At 37.2% G+C, this 22,603-nt stretch overlaps 1 protein-coding gene across 5 annotated transcripts in view; it reads right to left on the bottom strand.

Moving 5' to 3' along the window:
* The window catches only part of TTC3 (tetratricopeptide repeat domain 3), a 45,510-nt gene that overhangs the window by 11,402 nt on the left and 11,505 nt on the right, over positions 1 to 22,603 (bottom strand). For 4 of the 5 annotated variants that reach the window (XR_015771865.1, XM_088051476.1, XM_014255668.2 and 1 more), the window contains exons 13-31: positions 22,151 to 22,196; positions 21,511 to 21,631; positions 20,426 to 20,480; positions 15,117 to 15,177; positions 13,797 to 13,863; positions 12,406 to 12,522; positions 11,932 to 12,069; positions 11,267 to 11,347; positions 10,471 to 10,583; positions 9,012 to 9,138; positions 6,557 to 6,679; positions 6,313 to 6,414; positions 5,846 to 5,938; positions 5,413 to 5,477; positions 4,655 to 4,791; positions 3,035 to 3,349; positions 1,881 to 2,144; positions 1,619 to 1,665; positions 661 to 717 (exon numbers count right to left, since the gene is read on the bottom strand). Coding sequence is in view for 4 of the 5 variants with exons in the window: in XM_088051476.1 (XP_087907602.1) it covers positions 661 to 717; positions 1,619 to 1,665; positions 1,881 to 2,144; positions 3,035 to 3,349; positions 4,655 to 4,791; positions 5,413 to 5,477; positions 5,846 to 5,938; positions 6,313 to 6,414; positions 6,557 to 6,679; positions 9,012 to 9,138; positions 10,471 to 10,583; positions 11,267 to 11,347; positions 11,932 to 12,069; positions 12,406 to 12,522; positions 13,797 to 13,863; positions 15,117 to 15,177; positions 20,426 to 20,480; positions 21,511 to 21,631; positions 22,151 to 22,196 (2,129 nt within the window). In the remaining variant the exon portion in view is untranslated. Of the gene's footprint in view, positions 1 to 660; positions 718 to 1,618; positions 1,666 to 1,880; positions 2,145 to 3,034; positions 3,350 to 4,654; positions 4,792 to 5,412; positions 5,478 to 5,845; positions 5,939 to 6,312; positions 6,415 to 6,556; positions 6,680 to 9,011; positions 9,139 to 10,470; positions 10,584 to 11,266; positions 11,348 to 11,931; positions 12,070 to 12,405; positions 12,523 to 13,796; positions 13,864 to 15,116; positions 15,178 to 17,005; positions 17,253 to 20,425; positions 20,481 to 21,510; positions 21,632 to 22,150; positions 22,197 to 22,603 lie in introns of those variants that run through there. The other variant, XM_014255670.2, reaches the window with a different exon arrangement.

Here is a 22,603-nt window from a genome sequence, read left to right as displayed (position 1 = left end):
GTTCATTATGAACTGCAAAACTTCCAGGTGAAATTATCAGTGCTAAGCCACAGCAAGAAAATTCTTAATTTAAAGTCATTAATTTCTTCTTCAGAACTTATTTGGGAAAAAGAAACTGGGATATTCAGCCCCAAATGCCTCTTTTTTTAACAATTCCATCAAAATTCAATCAAAATTTCTTTTAAATTTGAGGCTGTAACAAATTTACCACAAGCAGGAGTTATCCCTAATTCCACATGTGACTCTGGTTATTATTGCCTACACCACTACAGATTTTTTAGTTGTCTTCATGTTCATTTGAATAACATTCCTGGACACAAAATGGTATTTTTACACTTAACTCCCATCCTCCCACATGGAAAATTAAAATCACAATAATTCAGAATTAAGCCAGTGGAAGGTACCTCCAGTCAGAGCCAAAGTTAGTCATAAATAAATTTAAAAATAGCTTTTATACTGATAAATTTTAACAGAACTATTTTAGTTTGAGTCTTCACAGCTTAATTTTACTTCAGGAAAAGTAAGAAGTCTCCTCAAAGTATTTAAAAAACAACTCCTATCCATCAGAATGCCAGAAATTCTAAAGAAATCCCAATTTTTAGGTGGGTTTTTAGTAGGAAATGAGTGGTATCTACTTTAGCAGCTTCCAGAGGTACTGACCTTTGAATCTTTCCAATTCTTCTTCCTGTTTTTGTTTTTAACTTTGAATTCATTATTCTGAAACAGAAAATACAACAGGATTGGCAAATGTTGCCTCAGTTTTCCAAGAAAGACAGAGATGAATGAAGTGAAATTTGAATTAATTCTTTAAAAGGATAGGGATTATACATGAACAGAATAATTACAGGTTATTTTAGGCTGTAACACTCAAATCAAAGCAGTTTTATTGTGCTGGTTTTAATTGCATTCTTGGATTTTGCCAATTCATGAAATGAAAAATCAAAAAAATTCTGCATTTCATGAATGTGTGCACTCAAAAAAACTGCATGTCATTAACATGTAAGTGAAAAATTCTGCATTTTATTAGTGTACATTTAAAAATTCTCATTTTATTAATATACAGACTAAAAATTCTGCATTTATTAATGTGCACATTAAGAATTCTGCATTTTATTAACGTGTACATTAAGAATTCTGCATTTTAATAATGCATACATTAAAAACTGCATTTTGTTACATGTACACTTAAAATTCTTCATTTTATTAATGTTCACATGTAAAATTCTGCATTTTATTAGTATATACATTAATTAACTCTAAAGCTTTATTCTGAATCAAATTCTGAAGTAAATCCTGGATTTGTAAAGATAAATTTAACTGCAGACAAGAACTTCAAATGAGAGACCCTCAAACACAGAATTAAATGAAATACAACATCTATTTCTGCCAATTGGGATGGATTTTAATGATGACACCAGCCAGAAAATGATTCAGAATCAGGCCCACTTAAAAATTATTTAAAAATATTTCAAGTATCAAATAATTTAAGAAAAGGGAGCTAAAACAAGATATTAAACCTCCAATAAGTCTGAAGGACGAGGCTGCAAAATATTTCCTTTTCTGAAATAGCAAAAAGTTCTTTCTGAGCTGAGGCCAAACAGAAATTAAATTCACTTACTGATAAATTTTCATTTCCCTGCTTCTTTAATATAATAGTTGGGTCATCTGTTGAGAGGATAAAAGTCATGGTGATTGATGGAAATAATAATATTGTATTTATTTTACAATTTTACTGTGAAATCACAGGAATTACTCCCCTAATCCTTTATCCAACACCACCAAAGCAGCTCCAAAAGTGCAGCTGCAGAACTTTAATGTTAAAAACCACACAATAAAAATGGATTTTTTATGGGAAATGTTTGATCCTTTTGCCTACTCACCCATTTTATCGAAGAATTCATCTAGAGCTTGATGGAGGTCTGGAAAATATTCTCTGTTTTCTTCTAAAAGCCATATAAAACAACGGGATTTCTCTAGGGGAGGGGTGAGGAAATAATCACAAATTTCTTGCTTTTCACCATCAGCTGACACATAATCAAATTTACTGCCATATTTCTGGTTCCACAGTGGGATTAAAATAGAAAAGTCAAGCTCTTGCAGAACTTGCCCATATTGAAGGAGAAAGTTTTTTGTAGCTGTCAGACCTGAAAAAGATGGAAAAATCCCAATTATTTCATTCCAGCTTGAAATTTTTAGCGCTTAAAATGTGATATTCCTCTTTGAAGGGGAAGAGGTTTGGTCTAGAAATTAAATGTACAGATGATGTGAGAGCTTTTGTGCCGTGGAAATGATAAAAATATGGTATTATATAACAAAATATGATATAATGATATGATATTATATGATATGGTATTACATGATATTACATAATAGTATATAATATGATGTAACTATTATTGTAGTTAATTCAATATTATTTAATATTTATTTAACATTATATAATAATATATAATATTATTAGAATAAATAAATAATAGGGAATGGGGCTGATAAAAATCCTACTCTCACCAATTATAATTATTATAATAATATATTAAATGAATTAATATTAATTAAAATACTATATTAATTATATTATACTAATACACTATAATTATAATTAATATATTATTATAATATAGTAATAATTACAATAATAATAACAATAATATAATAATAACAACAAGATTTGGACCTATGAATTCTTTGAAGGATATGGATGTGATTGAGTAAAATGAAGAACCCCAAACCCCAAAATTCCACTTTTTTTTTCCAATTATAAATCCAACAGGACACAGCAGAGCACCAACATGAAATGATTTCCAAGTCTAATGGCAAAACCCCGCCGTTATTTATGCTCCAAAACCAGATTATTGTCACAAATATCAGCACTTAACCCCATTCTGGAATTTTAAGACAATTTAAAAACAGTTCCAATTTCTCTTTCCTGCATGAGCCAAAGCCCTGCAGAGCTCCTGGCTCACCCAGGTTGTGTTTAAAATGAAGAAAAAAGTGGAAAATAGGGATTTTCTCCATTTGCTCTGGCAGAACCCACCCAGGTTATCCAGGTGCTGCAGCCACTTGTGCACTTTGGGATCCACCTCTCCCAGCTGGCTCAGCACGTGCAGGAAGCCCCTGCTCTGCACCCGGCATTTCTGCTGGATTAAGGAGCTGAGCAGCTGCTCCAGCACTTCCTCGGAAGTGCCACTGATTTGGGAATAAGAGGTGAAATCCTCCTCTCTGATCACTCCCCACACCAATAATTCCTTTAATAATTTGGCAGCGTCAGGGACGGCGGCTTTGATCTGCTCGGAATTCCGCCGGATGTGCTGCAGGACCTGGTCCCCAGCGTATAATTCCTGGCCATAACCTGGAAAATTAAAATTATGGCATTAAAAAAAAGCACAAAATGAGCAAGATTTCGTCTCCTTACCACAACTGAAACCAACTTAAAAGCACAGATAATTTGGATTAAGTGGTGTTGCTAATTATTTGTTTTACACTGAAAATTACAGGATTTAAATCATTATTTTTTCCATACATCCTGAGCATTAGGAATTTGATCCAACACAGATTTAAATTTTTGTTTAAAGAAACAAACATCTTGCCCAGATTTTAGGATAAAGTCACAGTGACCTGCAGTGGCTCCAAGGATCACAACTGAAGATGAGCCAAAGGAAAGGAAAAACCAAATATTAAAAAAGAAACCAAAAACCAGGAAATAAATGAAAGTGATTTTACAAATCCACAGGGGAGCCAAAATCTCCCAAATTTTCAGGATATGCCATAGCAGGGAACAGGCACCCAGAGAACCCCAAACATGGAATTAAAAAAAAAATACACCCAGAGTATTTAACAGGGAATCCTAGTAAATCATAAATTAATTAGAGGTCAAATTGATAATACAAACAAAAAAATAAATCTTCCAACATCTTCCCTTTTCCTTTGCCCTGAGAAGCTGCAGGGGAAGTTCCCAGCTCTGGAATGTGGAGCAGCCAACATCCAGCAAGGCAAAAACTGAAGTTTTAAATGCCTACAAAGTCACAGACTGAAATATTTTTATTTTTCCCCATCATCTGAAATGTACTTTTCAAGTACAGGGAGGAGATCAGTCTGTCTTTATATGAGATTTTTTCTTTTCCCTAACACTGTCTCAAGGTGCTTTTCCTGAAATCCTTTTTCAATAGGTTCACTCAGAATTGGAGCTTTTCCCCTCTCCAGCTGATTCTGCAAAAAACAGCCAAGGAAAAGTCCAAGATTTCTACAAGGAATTAAACCACACAGTAATTAAACCACACAGTAATTAAACCACACAGTAACACCCCCCAGCTGTTTGGACAATAAAAACAGAAGTCAAATAAAATTTGTCTTAAGTAAAAATGCAACTTTTTCACAGAGGGGTGATGTCCAGTGTTAGGATTAGGATATTCAAAATGCTGATTCCATTGCTTTGTGATAACTCAGAGTCACAGAATCCCAGGATAACTGAGCTTGGAAAAGTCCTCCAGGATCATCAAACCCAAACTTTGGTCCCCACCTTGTCCCCAGCCCAGAGCTCTGAGTGCCACCTCCTTCCTTGGGGCACCCCCAGGGATGGGAACTGCAAAGCTCCCATTCCAGTGCCCACCCTCCTTTCCATGGAGAAATCAGCCCCAAAATCCCAATTTCCACTCACCTCTGTGCTGACTGTACTGGGATTCATCATTTCCATCCTGCTTTTCCTCAGCTTTTTTCATGGCAGAATTCCAGGCCTCTTCTCGCGCTCGTTTTCGCCACAGTTTTTTTTCTTGCTTCATTTTTATCTTCCTAAGACTGCAAGAAGCAATTCAGCAGCCAGCCAAACATTAATTGAGGTGAAAATATCACACTGAAAAGTACAAACAGCGTGAAAGTGGTCTTCATTTAGAAGCAGAGACCACAAAACTTCATAAAAAGATCAAGCAGAGACCACAAAACTTCATAAAAATATCAATGTCCTCAAGATGCAACAACTTTTACTCCCATTAAAGATGTCTAAATTAGGATTGGCTTCAACACTCTTAATTTATAACTCAGTATTTTCAACCAAATATTAACATTTTATTCCTTTCCTTTTTAAAAATCTTGTTTTGTCTGTCCTCTCAGCTTGATTTCTCATTATTTAAAGGTTAATTGACCAAAAAACTGCAAACTCAGTTATGTCAAAGGTCTGGGTATCAATAATTACAGCAGCAGCATAAAATACATTTTTTATTTACACTTTCCAAACATTCACACAAAATAAATTTTGTGGAACAATTTAAAGGCTTTTTCCATTAGATTATAATGGATTTTACCAGATTTTTTTTGGTTTATCAGGCAAAGGGCAAGGATAACTTTCCAAAATATTGGTAAAAAGGCATGAAAACCCCTCCTGTTCTGCTCTCAAATCCATTCAAACAGGACAAATCTTACCTTGAACATTTCTGTTTTATACAGGCCCTTGGTGGTTCCTTGGGTTTTGGGATTTTTTGTTCAAACTACCAAAATAAGGGATAGGACAGGAATTAGATTTGGCTTATGACACAACAAACCCCACAATCATTTCTGCTCAATGTTGCCCTGGGGAGAATTTGTTATCTGGGGAGAATTCTCCACCCTCCTGTGGCTCTGGGGAGTTTTTCCTGAGGGATTATTGAATTTAGTGAATTCCAGCCCCCATCCATGACAATCTGACCAACACCAAAAGGCAATTCTTGCTCCACTAGAACAGGAAATTAATGTTCCTAAATAATCCTCACATTCTGCAGTTAAGGCAGCAGAATTTTTATTTTTTTTTCAGTTACATTCTCATCTTTATCCCCCTTAATATTCTAATTAATTTCATATAAAACATGACCATACTTACTTCACATTTTACCAGCCCAGTAGAACTGAAAATAGCTATTTTTGAAATAAGGCCTTTACAATCAGGAGTAAAACACATTTCCTTAAGGAAATCCTGCAGGAAAAAAGGACACACACACACACATACAACAATGGCATTTAAATCCACACACCATTTATGTCCTGACACAAATTAATTTCTTCATTTGAGGTGACCAAAGGAAGCACAATCCTAAACTCTTCTGGATGCTGACTGAGAGCTGACTTGGGAAGGGATGAAAATCAAAAATCATGGAAAATTTGTGGCATCTTTTATTCTTTTTCTCCCTCCTCCAACTTCACACCCAAAGTCAACTTTCCAGAGTGCTTTTAGGAGCTCCTGATTTCCCTTCATTTTATCCTGGCAGCTGAATTTTGGGGAATTCCTTTACATATCTCAATGCAATGATCTTAAAAAAAATAAAAATTTGGGTCTGGCAAAGGCCTCACCTTATCATTTTTATCACTGTAGTTTGTTGTTTTCAGCTTTTTCCAGCAGCCGATGTGGAACTCCACCCTGCACTGCTGACAGCAAATAATACGTATAAAACCCTAAAAATGAGGAATGGCAACAATTGCACACCTTGAAATCAAACCACAAGGAAAAGCAGCGCTGACATTAGCAGATCATATAAAAAGGGACAGGAAATACGTCAAGTTTTACTTCCCCAACCTTTCTCAGCTGAAAATTTACCTTAAAATCTGGGTCTGTAAAATATATTTGGATTTTGGAGTAGCCATGGCACTGCTGATATCGACAAATAGCATCTGGGTCTGGAGGGAATTTACATTCCTCGATACAATTCCTTAAAGCCATCTGGAAAACACAGAATTATCAGAGACAAACTGCACAGAAACCAGGAAAAGATTTCAACTTCTACTCACAAACTCCTGGGGACTGCACTGAAGCACATCCCTCTTGGAAAAGCAGTGACTAACCCCCCCCCAAAAAAATCCAAACTCTTTTCCAGTGAAAGCCAGGGAAGATTGGCCTTTTATGGCCAAAATATTCCAGGGATTGCTCCAATTGCTGGCAGCTGAGTGCTCATACACACAGAAAAATGCAGGTTTATCCTGAGCCAGTGTCCCACATCCTGACCCATTCCACAGGGATTTATCATTGTCCACATGATTAAACAGATTATAGGGCAAAAATGGAGTTTTTTGGGTCATTTCTGAGGATTCCCAGAGATTTCCAGAGTGTTTTACCTGGGATCTGAGCTAAGGATGAAGCTCAGACCTGGCCCTGGGGAAGCAGGGAGGTCTCCCAGGATAATTTCTGAGGAAAAGAGCAGCTCCATGTGAGATCAGGGCAGGGCTGGAACTGAGCCCAGACTAATAAAACATGATCCAGAGCAGAGCCTTGATAAAGCCTGGCAGATATCAGCATTATCCAGAGCTCCCAGAGCAAATCCAGGCTGCCTGGGAGAAATCCTGGGGCTGATTTTTGGGAGGAAAAAGCTCAGAATTGCCACTTCTACCACAAACTCTGCAGTTCTGGGGAGTTTGGCCAAGTGAAAAACCTTCCCAGTTCTGCTGTGCCAAAAATGTGCAGAGCAGCTCCTGGTGCCAGATTTTTCCAGTCAAACAGGGAATTTTACCATGTAAATCCCAAGCTTTTATCCAGGAACTGGATAGAAAAGTCACCTATTTCAGTTTTAAATTCAACTTCCTGGTTTTTAGCCAGTTCAGAGTTTTTAACCAGTTCTCCCCAGAATTTTTTTGTGTGTTGACACCTGGAAGTTTGGGAGCGTTCAAGGAAGGGAATCAAACATTATCCCAAAATCATCTGGGGCTGGAAAAGAGCTCCAAAATCCGAGCTGTGACACATCCCCACCTTGAGTCTCACACCCAGGCCCTGTCTGGATGCCTCTGATAGATGAAGAATGAAAAGAGGATAAAGCAAAAAAAATTATAAATGAAAAAAATTATAAAGGAAAAAAAAATTATAAATTAGAAAAATTATAAGTAACAAAAAAGGTAAATGAAAAAATATAAATTAAGAAAAAAACAAAAAACAAAAAAATGAATAAAAAAATAATAAATAAAAAAATTTTTAAATTATTTAAAAATTATAATTAAAAATGATAAATAACAAAAATGATAAATTAAAAAGAGAACTGGAAAAAAGAGAAAAAATATAAATTAAAACAATGAGAAATTAAAAAAAAGATAAATGAAAAAATGATAAAAGAAAAAAATTATGAATGAAAAAATGATAAATGACAAAAATGATAAATGAAGAAAATGATAAATGAAAAATACTATAAATAAAAAAAGATAAATGAAAGAAGTGATAAATGAAAAAATTATAGATAAAAAAATGAGAAATGAAAAAGATAAATTACAAAAATGATAAATGACAAAATTATAAACAAAATTATCAATAATAATAATAATAATAATTAAAGATAAATGGAAAAAAGTGACAAATGACAGAAATGAACCATGACAAATGGCCACAGCTGGTGAGCTCACACAATGCTTGTTCCCAAACCCAGTGGCCTGTGGAAACTGCACAATTCCCACTGTGTGGAAGGAGGAAAACTGAAAAACTGGAGGAAAACTGCCACAGCTCCTGCCCTGCTGCTTCCCACAGAGCCCCTGGAGCCTGGCAGGGACAGCAGGAGAAGTCTCTGCTCGGGTTCTTTCTGCAAAAAAACACCTGTAAATCCTCTCTGAGATCTCTGAAATATACCTGTAAATTCCCTGTGAGAGACCTGTAAATTCCCTGTGAAATCTCTAAAATATACCTGTAAATCCTCTGCAAATTCTCTGTGAAATACCTGAAAATTCTCTGTGAGATACCAGTAAATCCTCTGTGAGATCTCTGAAATATACCTGTAAATTCTCTATGAAATACCTCTAAATTCTCTGTGAAATACCTGTAAATTCTCTATGAAATCTCTGTGGAATACTTGTAAATTCTCTGTGAAATACCTGTACATTCTCTGTGAGATACCTGTAAATTCTCTGTAAAATCTTTGTGGAATATCTGTAAATTCTCTGTGAAATACCTGTACATTCTCTGTGAAATACCTGTAAATTCTCTGTGAAATACCTGTAAATTCTCTGTGAAATACCTGTACATTCTCTGTGAAATACCTGTAAATTCTCTGTGAAATACCTGTAAATTCTCTGTGAAATACCTGTAAATTCTCTATTCGTGATTCCTCAATGACCTGGGTTGTTCCTGGCCAGGTCAAAACTCCAGGAACAATCTTGAAATCAACCATCAGCTTTGACCTCAGGAACTGGCTGAGGGCATGAGCAAACCTGGAGTTTGGAACAGGAAAAAAACAAACTCATCTCACCTGGGAGGAACTTCCTAAAACTTCCCCCACTCATTTCATCCTGCCAGGAGCAAACAGAGGTGACTGATGCTTCCAACCATCCCACAGGAGGAGGGGAGAAGGTTTGGTAGTAAAACCTCTTTATTTGGCATTGTTCTGGCATTATTTTGGCATATTTTGGCATTATTTTGGCATATTTTGGCATAGTTTTGGCATTGCAGGGAGCTGGGGAATCCCTGAGGAATGGGAGAGCCCCAATTCCAGCCGGAGCCAACACCCCCAGCCCGGCCAGAGCTGTGCAAGGCACCTTCACCTCCAGGAAAACCGGGATAAAAGCACCCAACACCCTGCACAAAAACTCCTTTTTCTCCCTGTGAGGAACAGGGGGAAAAGTTTCCCCCCTTCCCCATCCCTGTGGGCAGCTCAGAGGGAGCAGTGTTGGGAATGAGGGAGTGAATTCCAGCCTGGGATAAAAGGAGGGCAGGAGAAAGGTGATTTTAGCTGTTTTGCTTTGTCTCCCACTCTCCAGTGCTATTTTAATGGACAATAAAGTTGTTTTTCCTCATGTTGAGCGTTCCCTGTGAGTGATTAGGGAGTGGTTTCCTTGTCTTTACCTCCACCCTGGAGCTTTTCCATGGAATTTCTCCCCTCTCCCACACAAGAGCAGGATCACAGCTGGAAAAGGAGCTCCCAGCCAGCCCCACCATGAGCCTTTAGGGGGATTTTGATCCCACAGAGCACCAGGGGATACCCCAAAATCCGTCCACGAGCTCCCCATAGCTCCTCCCCCTACCTCAGCCAGGATTCCAGATTGTTTCTTGTCCTGTCCCTGCATTTTGGGCTCTCCCTGTGCCTCTGGGATGTGCCAGCTCGGGAAAATTCCCTGTTTTATCTGCTCCAGGGAATTTCTGACTCACTGGAGCCTTATCTCAGTCCAAGGTCACTCTCCAGCTCCCCAGGGATGAGATAAACTCAAATTTCTTTAGGATGCATTTTATTCCCCCAGAACAAAGAGGTTTTGTTCTTTTCCTCTGAGCTCTCCCTCACTACAGGGCCGCGATCCTTGAATCCCAAACATTCCCTCAATTCTGCTCCCTTCAGCAGGAACAAACTTCCACTTGTATTAAATCACTGCATTATAAATTGTAATTTGTAATAATTGTATTGGAAATCCAGTGAATTCAATCCATTGTATTAAACACACCTGATGGATGAATTTAATGATTAACACTGAAAAATTAAAGCTCCACCAAGCACAGTTCCTCAAATAAAAAGATTTTTCCCAACAAACCCTGAAATTTTCCATCAGACCAACCTGTTTTGCCTGAGGTAAACCCTTCCAATTCCATAGTGTGCCAAACAAAAACAACTTTCTTCTGGATATTCCTCAATTATTTTCTTAAACTGATCTTCAGCCTTTGCCAATGCCTTCAAAAGAAACGTGAGACACAAATACATGGAGTTTTGCCAGAATATTTCCACTCTTCCTGGGATTTTTCCTCCTTTAGAGTGGGTCAGTGTGCCCTGTTCCTTCATCAGTCTTAGGAACAGTAAATGGAATTAAACACCCCTGTAATCACAGGCAAAACTTCCCTTTCTTCTTTAAAAAATACCCAATTTATTCTGTAAACAGGGACTTTCTGTAACATAAAGGAGTGAAATGACTGAGCTCAGCTATTTTGAAATTCATTGTAGGACACTGAATATTTACACTGCAGGAAGAAACACCCAAAAAAAACCCCAACCCCCAGTTCTGCTTTTGCATTTTTCGCAACCCAAAGCAATTCCTGGCTCTTGTTTTAAGAGCAGAAATAAAAATTATTGACTGTCATTTTTTGGTACTTAGCTGCTCATTTGAAGGCTCACAAAGAAATTTTATTTTATAGCCTGTTTCATCCAAAATCACCAAGGATTCAGATATTTAAGTGTAGAATTCCAAAATGTGTCCTGAGGTTTCTTTCTTCCCCTCCCCATCCTTGCAGTTGGGAAGATACAAAAAGTGGGTGGGAAACTGCCTGAGCTGGAAACTGGAATTAAAGCAGTATTTACATATAAAATAAATAAAAATAAACAGATCAATAAATAAAAATACAAATAAATTCATATCCTACCTCAGGATGTCCCAATCCCAGGAGTGCAGTGGCATGTCCATAGAGGAGTATAACATAATTAATATTAAGAATATTCACAGACTGCAAAAAAAAAACAAAAAAAAAAGAGTAAAATCATTGTCACAGCACAACAAAAAACATGGCAAAAATACTGGAAATTAATGAAGAGAATTAAATCTCAACTTTTGGGTCAGTGGCTGATTGGGTAAGGCTACACAGACACCAAATTTCACAGAATTTGCCACCAAAATCCTTTTTACCCTTCTTATCAATCAAGGTCCATCTGACAACCACAGAAAAGACCTTTAAGATCATCAAGTCCAAACAACAAAGGTGTTTTTATTAAAAACCCCCAATATTTGATCCAAATATTTGGTATTATTCTTCTAAAAATCTTAGTTTGGAATATTTCCCAAAATATTTGTCTCTGCAGCCAACAATTCAATAAAATATTTGATAAATGAAATTTTAATTGAAATTTAAGTTTTTAAATTTCAATTTTTAAATTGAAATTTAATTTTTTAAAAAAATTTTCAACAAAATAAAATAAATATAAAATTTTAATAAACTAAAAGATTATTTTGAGGGAAGGGAGGAGTGGCACAGGGTGGTGGAGGCAGAAACCTCCAGCACTGCCACAGAGGAGGGGATTTTGCTGATTTTACCCAAAATCCTGAGGTGTAGAGGATGCTGAGGAGTTGGGAAAAGGCTCCTTCAGCTCTGTGGCACTGCTGCTCCAGCAGGGCTCTGCAGCCATCCCGAGCCAGGGACTTCACATCCTCTGGCAGAGAGTTGAAATCCACCTGGAATGTGCAGGCAAAGTCAGGCAATCCAAAAGAAAACGGAATTTTCCTTTTTTTTTAAATTTTTAAATTTTTTTTTATAATTTTTTAGTTTTTTTCTTAAATAAATAATAATATTTTGGTAAATTTTTTCTCCACTCCACCTCCAAATATTTTTACACTGCACCCAAAACACATCCTGTGCTGCTGCTGGGTTGTTTTTCTACCCTCTTCTCACGATTTGCAGCCAGCACAAAAATCAGGATTGTTCTGGGGGAAGGAAGGAGTGGAACAGGGCGTTGAATGTATAAATTTGAATTTCTGGGGGAAAAAAGCAGGTTATTTCTCAGAGTTTACCACAAATTCTGGAGTATTCAAGGCTCTCAGCAGGGGTAATAGAACGGGTTTATCCCTGTCCAGCAAGGTTCCAGAACCCTCCAGCTCGAGGGATTTCACATCTGGACTGAAATCCACCTGGAATGTTTAAAAGACAGTAAATTCAAAAGAAAACTACTTTTTTTTTTCTTCTTTTTTTTCCCTTTTTTTTTTTTTTCTTTCAAAAGCAAACAAAATACTTCCTTTGGAAAACAAATATTTGCTAGAATACTTCTGCAGCAGCCAAGTGGAAATTCTGTGTCCTCCTGAATTGTTTCTCCCCAGTTTCACTTCTCCAGCAGCAAAGGAGGTGCATTTCTATAAAACTCTTGCACAGGATTTTCATGGAGCTGCTGATCACTTAAAAACTTCATTTTTATTCTAAATTTCTCTCCAGAAAGCTGCAATTTTAGTTCAAGCATCATTTTCATTCTTCTTCCACATAAAAAAACAAACAAACAAACCCAGAATCACAACCCAGATTTCTGCTTTTCCTCATTTTTTGTATCCAAATGTTTTTGGAACATCTGGGAAGGCTTCAGGGTCCATTATTTTACTCTGTTATTTGTTATTATGTGATGTTAAAATTGTATTTTGTTTTCACTATTGATACTTCCTGAAATCTGCAGGAATTTCCAGCAGGGGAAACTAATAAATGAATAATGAAACTAATAATAAATAATGAAGATTTGTTTTAATTTCCTAAGACTCCTGGGTTAATGCTGTCCCATGCAGTTACAGAATAGAATAAATTATATTAATGTTAAGGTACATGACATATAAAGCAGATTAAATTAATGAAAATATTCCTTTCAACTCCAGCAATAAATTAGCAAAACAAACAGAGGTATTTTAGAGGAAATAAGGGCTCTCAGTGCAGGTAGAACCTGCACTTTCTCCTAAATTCAGTTTTGTCCTGCGAGGTATTTGATCAGGACAGAGATTTTTGGTATCTACATCCCCCAATTAACAGGGATGAAATAATTAATTATGTGCATTCCCATGATTTCCTTCAGGAATTTATTGGTGCTAAGGCCAGAGAAGGAGAATTTTCCCTCAATGTATGAATTTTATAGCATTTCCAACAGCCACAAAATACCACAAAATTGGTTATTTCCAAATGTATCCAACACTGGAAAACATTTAGGCAGAAATTTGGGAAGGGCTTTTCAAATCCCTGAATGATCCCAGCCAGGTTTTACAGCAGGAAAAGAAAGAGAAACCAGAAGAAAAGGACAGAATAAATCAGTGTAACCACAGAATTTCCACCTCTGATCAAAGCCACGCGTTAAATTTTGGGATTAACCAAGATTTTGTGCAATTCTCCTATAAAATTACAAAGAATTTCCAATTTAAGGCCGAATTTCCATTACCTGTGGCCCAGTACAGAAACTTTTATCCTCCATGGCTTTAGACTCCCTCTTCAAATCCACATGATCCCTACAAAAAACAGGACAGGGGCACCAAGGGGTTGAAAATGTGCTTTAAATCTCAGTTTATTTTCAATAAACTGTGGTTTTCATAGGTCTGAGCAATTCCTCCCAGCAGAGAAGCGATTCTGGAGCTGGTTCTGCTCCTTTAAAGAGGATTTGGTCCATGGTAAATGAAAATATTCCCCCTCCTTGAAGTGAAAGGAAAAGGAAGCCACTGATAATTCAGTGAAATGCCCTCTCCTGTAGTAAAATTTCAATTTTTCTACCTACACTGGTACTCAAAAAATGATGGGAAAACAACAGGATTGTACTGAAATAAATAGTGATTAAAAGAAATTTGGGGCTGTGGTCACACTTAAGATTTAGGACTGGGAATAATCAGATTTCCTGAAGGTTTGGGCTCTTCTGCACCAGAAATCTGCCTTGGAAAAATTGTCTTTAATGGAAACTTCTCTATTTCCATGTCAAAATCCTGTTTTGCTGCACCCTAAATCCTAAACACAACCAAAAATCTCTGGAGTGTGGTGGCCCCAGCGCCACTGGAAATAATGAATTATTTCCTCTGATAAACCCTGAGGTGGAAGCATAAATATTACCCATAAAATCAATAGTTTTACCTCAATTAATTGAATTTTGTCCCCAAACACAACCATCCCTGTTCCTGTTCTACAGGAACATCCCTGGCCTTAAAATCAGACTTTTGATTGTGCTTTGAGTGAAAAATGGAGCCAACAAACAACTAAAGGACTGCAAGCAAATAAATATAAATATAAATATAAATATAAATATAAATATAAATATAAATATAAATATAAATATAAATATAAATATAAATATAAATATATTCAAAACTTATAAAACCAGGTTTCATCTTTTTCCTCAGCTCAGGGAGTGTCAGAGGAGTTTGAAAAATTATTTGGTGTGAGGAGGCCTTGGAAATGAGATAAAAGTGAGTTACAATTGTGGCTGTAACTTTGGATGTAACAACTGAAACAAAACTCCTGTTTCCCCTCTGCTTCAACAGCAAATACTCAAATTATGCCTTCATTTGTTAAAATTCAGCAGGGCATGGAAGATATTCAGTTTTCAAGAAATAATTGTAGAAAAACCGGAATTTTGGGGACTTCATCCACTTTATAAGGATGTAAAAAATGACACGAAGCTGTTAGCAACGAGCAAGCAGCAAATCCAAGTTGCATTAATCTTATATAAAATAACTCAAAAATAATAATAAATTTAAAAATAAACAGTATTTCTTACCTCATCTTTTCATAGTCACAAGTTTTGGTTTTTGGCCTTCGTTTGTTTTGCTGACTTTGGTCTGTAATGAGGAAAAGGGTTTTAAACAAAATGATAATTACCTAAAACAAGCAAACAAAAAAATGCACTTGGAACTCACATTTGGCTCTATAAATTGTAGATCTTAAAAACTGACAAGGTCAAAATTAACACGACCAAGAAGAAGTGTTAACAGTGTGGATTTGATTTTAGTTTTGTTCAATAGTATAATTGAATTAATCAAATCCTAAAGGGGGAAGATTTTAAACAAATAAAAGAATCTTAAAATCCTGCAAGATATGCTCTGACCCCAAAAAATGGTGATTATTAAAGTGGACTCCAGGCTAAAGAAATCAATCTGTCCTATAAGAGCAGAGTTGATAATATTAAATATTTATTTCTATTATAGAATTGTGTACTGGATATTAGAATGCAAACATTGTATGTTATATAATGTATTATAAAATAATATTATGGAATATTTTATATCATTATTGTTTGGTTTTGGGGTTTTTTTTTTGTTATTCTCTTAGTGGACAATCAGAATTTTCAAAGTGAATAACAGATCCCTATGGAAGTCCAAGTTTCTCTGGAAAAAATTGTGAGGATGAATTTTTTACTTCCAAACCCCCAAGTTAAAGTTAAGTTCAAGCCCTGTCAATCTCCAATGTAAATAAACAGAGACAGATGGGCCTGGCTACAAAACAAATCAACATGGAAACACCGGGTGACCAAAACAAGGATGGATTTATCACCTGAGACCAATCCACTTTTAATTCTCAAATTTCACATCAGAACTGCAGAGATCCAGCCCTGTGTGACTGAGGAAACAACTCCTGGGCAACAAGGAAGGAGGAAATGTGGTTTAATGCTTTATTGTGATGGGCAAACGCAGGAATTCCTGCCATTAAGTGCAAAATCATCTTTTTTCTTGGACACACCCACAGGAAAAACAATCCAGCACCTGGATTGAAACTTTTGGGCTCTTCTTATGCTTAACTACCGGGAAATCAGATTTGCAAACTGGAGAAGGGGTTATTAATGTTATATTTGAAATTTTAGCAACCTCCTGCGCTTAAAAATGATCCTCAGGAGTATTTTAAACACAAAATACTGAAAGACACCGACTGTGGAAAAACCCAGCTGCAGCCCTGAGCGCTCTCCCTGCAGGCAGGGGAGGTGTCCCAGGTAAATTCCTCAGGTAAATCCTACCCTGGGGCACTTCAAGCCTTGTGCCAGGAGCAATGCCTCATTAACAACTCAATGACCTGAAACTTAAATGAGTCAGCACAGAAATCAGGAGCCACCAGGACTGGACATGTCCAGATTTGTTCCAGGGACCACTCCTTGAGTGGATGGCTGCTGGAACACATGGGAACTCCAGAGCTCTGCTAAAAATCGCCACCAATTCCTCTAAATAGAGATATTTAAATGATGGAAAATAAGAATCCTTCTGGAAGCCTGAAAACACCTCCAGCACATCATCCTTTAACCATGCAAAGACCGAGATATTTCACCTTTCCTTCATTTTACGTGTTGCTTTCCCTCAAGGAACCGATCTAACTCGCAACAAAATCTTAGTGAGGAGGAAAGAAACCATCCAACCATCGAAGGAAGAAATCAATCAGCACTGTTTTTTGGTTTTTTTTCCCCCCCCCCCGAATGATCCAATTTCAAAAGCCATTCAACAATAATTACTGCAGAAACAATTCCCATAGAAACAACTCCTCCCCCACAACACCCAACTTAAAATGCTACTTCCAGATGAAATAAAAAAGCTTCAAAATAAAGGTAACAACCAAATCCAGCTGATTTACAGTAAAAATACTTAAGGAAATGCATTAATTCCACAAAAAACATCATTTACTTACCCCACAAACACTTAAAAATATTAGGAGAAGTAGTATTACTTTTCCTAGCACTTTCCATTACGAGAGACCAAAGATATTTAATAAAAATATACACAAGCTCAAAGAAACAGTACATGAAGACCAAAAACAGGAAGTAGCAGGAAAAATTAATCAAAAAGGCCAATAACTTTGCAATAATATAATTTGGCATTAAGTTCTTTCCCATTAGAACTCCTGCAAGTTCACTGAACAAAGGCAAAAGGAAAAAAAAGAAAAAGGCTCTTCCTCCCCACCCACAGCAAACTGGGGCCAGCCAGTCACTGGGAGCCTCCTCCTTCTTTCAAATCAAATATTTTGCTCCACAAAACGAGGGGGAGGAGGGAGAACAGAAAGTGAAAATAAAGCAGTAAAAAATAAAGAAGCAACGCGGGACGAACACGAGTTGCGTTGAGATTCCCACGCGCCCGGCGCGTTTCGCGGTGTTTCACCAGGAATTGTCAGATTTATCCCAGCATTCATCCTCTCTTCCTTCAGCAATCCTTCCAAAAATCAGCCACCCTGCCCCTTCTCCAGCCTCTCTGTGCCTGCCAGCCCTCCTCGCTCTCCCAGGAAAGAATTTCTAATTTAATGCCCAATTTCACGTCTGTCCTCTGACAGGGGAAGGGAAATTCCCGGTCCCCCTGAAGGTGCTGGATAAGAGCTCAGAGCCCAACTTGCAAAGGAGATAAAAGGATGTCAGAGAGACCCAGAGGATGATGAACACAGCTGGAAACTGGGGGGGAACAGATAACAAGGAGTGAAGAGGGGTTGGGGCAAAATGACGTAACCAGAACGAGCAGCAGACGCCCAAAGAGGAGCTCAAGGCAAGGAAACTCCAAATATTGGGGGCTCTCAGTGAATAACAAGCCCAGAGAAGCCTTCAAATGACCCTCCAGAAGCTTCAGGAAGAGGTGGATGAATTCCAGAGGTCTCTGGGTGTGCTCAGCACTGAGGATTAGGAGTGGCTGATTGTTGGAACGCTGGGCACAGAGAATTTCAGGCTTTTTGTGCTTGACAGAGCGACAGGAGAACACCGGGTTTGACCTGAGGCCGTGGAAAAGGCTTCCAAAATTGACAGCCAGAAGTGAAACTGTCCTGTATAGTTTGAATAGTATCACTTGGTAGAAAATTTAGACTTTAAAGTTTAAAATATAGTAATATATATGCAACAAGGTGGAGGTTTAAGGCATCAGCTTGCCTTGTTCTTTCTCCTCCTTCTTCACAGATTTTAGTAATATTGTGTGATTGGAGAGCAAAATCCACAGTGGGGAACACAGTGGGGTGTTTTGTTATCAAGTTAAAAGTAATAAATTAGTTGGCAATTTATAATTGGGGAGTTTAGACTTAAAAGGCCTTGGAGAGAGAGATCTGGAGCTCCATTTTTTAGATTGTCAGCTCAGTGTGCAAATGAACTGAGAGAATGTAATAGAAATAAGAAAAAATCAACACCCAGTCCAAACACAAAAACTGTCTTTCACTCATTAATCCCAACCTCAAAAAGAACCCAAGAAATAAAGCACAAGACACTCCACAGCTGCTTTTTCATCCCTCAGATTGGGATAGAAAGTTTGGGTTTGGTTGGTTTCAGCATCAGCTCCTTCAGCTCAAGGCCATTCCCTGTGTCCTGTCATTCCCTGCTCCAAGTCTCTCCTGGAGCCCCTTCAGGCCCTGCAAGGGGATTTAAGGTTTGCCTGGAGCCTTCTCTGCTCCAGTCTAAACAATAATCATTGCTTGAAGAAACAAATACTGATACTAAAGTATCAACAGATTGATTAAAATCCCTTTCTCTAATGATTTTATCTCCATCAACCGAAATACAGGATTTATTTCACCTATACCAACATCTTGGGTTTGCCATCCCCAATCCTCCCAGAAAAGATCAACTCCACCTCAAAAAAAAACCCTTGGGCATATTTTGTAAAGTCAGGAAGTACTTGAGACTTGATTAGCATTAATTAGGGTTCGATAGCCAGGATTCCTTGGCAAGAACAAACAGAGCTTTGAAGACTGCAAGGAAATTGAATCAACCCCGAGACAGGGAAGAAGATGGAATCAAGTGGAAGAGATGTTGCAAAATGTGTAATTTTTATGTTTGTATGATGTTTAACCTGATCCTTGTGGCCTTCCTAGCAGGGTCCAGAAGCTCATGCAGCCCACAGTAAAATCAGATTTTAGTGATCTGATCACCACTCAGAGCTCCCCATCGCAGACAGGCTAAACCAGAGCCCAGGTCTGGCACTAAACCTGGACCCAGGCACACCCAGACTCCTCCTGGAGAAGGGATTTAGAAAGCCAGGAGTTCCCCAGGCTCCCAGGGAACAATTCCTGCCCAAGATCCCATCCAGCCCTGCCCATTCCCTGGCTCTTGTCCCTCCAGCCTTGTCCAAATCCCTCTCCTGGAGCCCCTTCAGGCCCTGCAAGGGGCTCTGAGCTCTCCCCAAAACCTCTCCCAGGCTGAGCAATCCCAGCTCTCCCAGCCTCTCTTCCCAGAAGAAGAAAGTCTTCATTCTTTCCTCCACTACCACTCCACATCTTCCCAACCAAAAACATCCTGAGATGTCCCATGCAAGCTTCCCCAGGTTTTCCACCTCCCAAGAAACCCTTTCACCCTCCAGGATGTTCACAAAGCTCACAAGATCAGAATCGCTTCTCCCAACGCTCATTTTTAAAGCAGTGTTTTCTGATACACCTTCAGTGGCTTCCTAAAATCCGATTTTCAAGTGCTCTGTGCTTTGCCACCTCCTCAGGTGTTTAAATACGTCAGGAACTGGCAACCAAAGGCTTCAGTGAGAGCAGGTGGCAAAAAAAAAAAAACAGGAAAATTTAGGAAGGGATTTTCCTTTGAAGCTCAGAACTGCCTGAACTCCACCTGCAGCACATAAAAGTAACTCTGGCACTGGGGGAGTTTTGGGGGGTGGGAGTTCTCCCTAGAAAATTATTTATTCATTAAAAAAAACCCCAAAAATCAACAAGAAATCACACAACTCTCAAAGTCTGCAGCTAAAAATCCACTCTGCCAAGTATTTTGTGGCCTCATCCCTCTTTACCTGCAGAATTATTTGCTGATGTAGCTTTTATTAACCACAAATTCACTGTAAATGTTGAAATACAGATTCCTCTTTAAATTTAGATCCTTTCAGATCATGGCTCAGGGGGAGGGAAAGCATTTCCAGACTGTGACTCAGATTTTACTCTTTAATTCCAGTTTCAATCCTGAATTCAGTCAAGGAGACTCAAATTACAAACGCATCAAGGAATTAAGACAGAAATACAGAAGTGTCTAAGGAAGAAGTAAAAGATTATTGTTGTGGAAATGACAGGAAATGCACTTCTAGTTATTAATTATGGCAGCAGCAGAGGTAAAAGTGGGCCAGAGTTGATAAAAAGCAAAAATAAACTCACTTGGAGGCTGCTCCAGCGTGGAAACGTTGCCTTCTGTTCTCTGGGGCTCGGTCACCTGCCGGCAAAAATATCAAATTACAAAACTCAAATCCATCTCCCTCACTGAAAAAAAAACAAACCCCAAACCCCTCAGCAACAAAAGAAATGAAAATGTGCTGCGCTATGCTCTTAACCGAGAGGCAGAGAAAAAGGATTTCATTAATCAAAGCGCTTTTATAATGATTTTCCTCCCGGGTTTGTCTCAATTCGGAATCTGACAACCACCAGCCTCTTCCACAGGAATATTCACCCTGAGGGAAGCCAAACTCACAGCCCTGCAGAGAGGTTTTCAGGAGGAAATTCAAGAAAACCCCTGAGCACTCCTGGGGCTTTTCCCAGCCTGTTTTTCTCTGCCAACAAATTCCAGAATTTCCATTTCCTGCCCTCCTGCTCTGGTTTCGTTTTCCCAGGGCCACGTCACTGCCCAGGGCCCTCCCCCTGCTCTGAGAGCACAAACAGCTCTGCTGGAATGGGCCTGGACTGGCTCTAAATTCACTTTATTTATCAGCATTTGCTGCATTATGCAGCCTTTTTTATAGTGCAGTTCATTGGCTAAGTTATAATAGAATAAAATAGAATAAATATAAATTAAATAGTAAATAAAATAGAATAAATTATAAATTTATAGTTATAATATATAATTGATATAAAATACTTTATAGTTATAAATTATAATTAGATATAATAAATATTATTTATATATTTAATAAAATAAAAATATCATATATATCATTAACACATAAATTCGAATCTATTATCACAATAACAGCAGCAAAGACAATCCAAACATCACAGATGCCTCTTTAAATTAATTAGCTTATTATGTCTCTTTGAATTAATAAAATAATTAGCTAATTGAAAATGGAAAAAGCTACAAATATAAAATTAAAAGTACAAAACATGACAGTGGCCATCTCCTCCTCCCACCTCCTTTAAAATCCCAATTTCTGCAGTGGGTTTGGAAGGAAATATCCCATGAAAATCGCACAATTGCTGAAAGAACTCCACAATTCCAGGCACTGGAATTCCAGAAATTCCAGCTGTACCTTGGCATCGTGTTTTTGAGGCCCCTGGGGATGTTTGGGCTCAGCCTGGGTTTTCTTCCTCTCTTTTTCTCCTCCTTTCTGTTTTTGGGAGGTTCTTGAAGGAGATTTTGAAGAAGAGACCCTGAGGTGGAAAAGGAGAGAATCTCAGTGCTTTTCTCCGTATTTTACATATGTAGCATGAAAAAAGCAGATTAATACAAATTAATCTAATTAACATATTAGAGGCGTGTAATCCCATAAATATATTTGAAATATTTCATCGCTCGTGCTTTTACAGCTTCAAACTGTACAGTCCAAACTTGTGCAAAGATACAGCAACAGCAAAAAAGTCACAATATTTTCTACAAATGGGACTGGAATTGAATGACTAAATTTACATCTTTAAAAATTAAGTCATTAATAATGGCAGTTAATTGTTTAAACTACCCTGGCCCCGCTGCCCACGCTGCTTTGGATACCCAAGATAATTTGATTTAGTTCTTGGAAATCCTCAGTACTCCTGATCAATTTAATATTTCCATTTTTAATTGCTGACAGAAAAGTTTTATGCAATATCCACATTATGTAGCACTCAAACCTTCTACTAAACACTGCCAATAAAAAAACAAATAAATCAATTAAAAACAAAGCAATTCCTTACTTCTCCCCAAGCGGAGACTTCCTCGCCTTCTGTTTATGCTTAGTACCTACAAAACAAACAAATTCATTATTTAACTTATCATTTAAAATAAATTTAATTAATTTAAATTAAATTAATATAATGAATTAAAATCTATTTATTTAATTTTAAGCTGATTTAGTTAAAATTAAATTAATAAATAAATGCAAATCAAATGCATTTTTATTTATTTTTATTTGAATTTCTTTTATTTAAATTTAAAATAAAATTAATTAATTTTAATTTAATTAAAAATAAATTAATAAATTTAAATAAAATTTAATTTTAATTAATTTTATTTGAATTTCTTTTGTTTAAATTTATAATAAAATTAATTATATCATTTAAATTTGATTAAAATTAAATTAATAAACAAATTTAAATCAAATTTAATCTTATTTAATTTGTTTTCGTTTTAATTTCTTTCATTTAAAT

The sequence above is a fragment of the Pseudopodoces humilis genome, chromosome 2 (assembly GCF_049639895.1).
Source record: "Pseudopodoces humilis isolate 2021_Gansu_Grassland_sample_001 chromosome 2, ASM4963989v1, whole genome shotgun sequence".
NCBI classification, from domain to species: Eukaryota; Metazoa; Chordata; class Aves; order Passeriformes; family Paridae; genus Pseudopodoces; species Pseudopodoces humilis.
The sequence above is the reverse complement of the archived record's forward strand: the minus strand, read 5'-3'. Positions and strand labels throughout refer to the sequence as shown.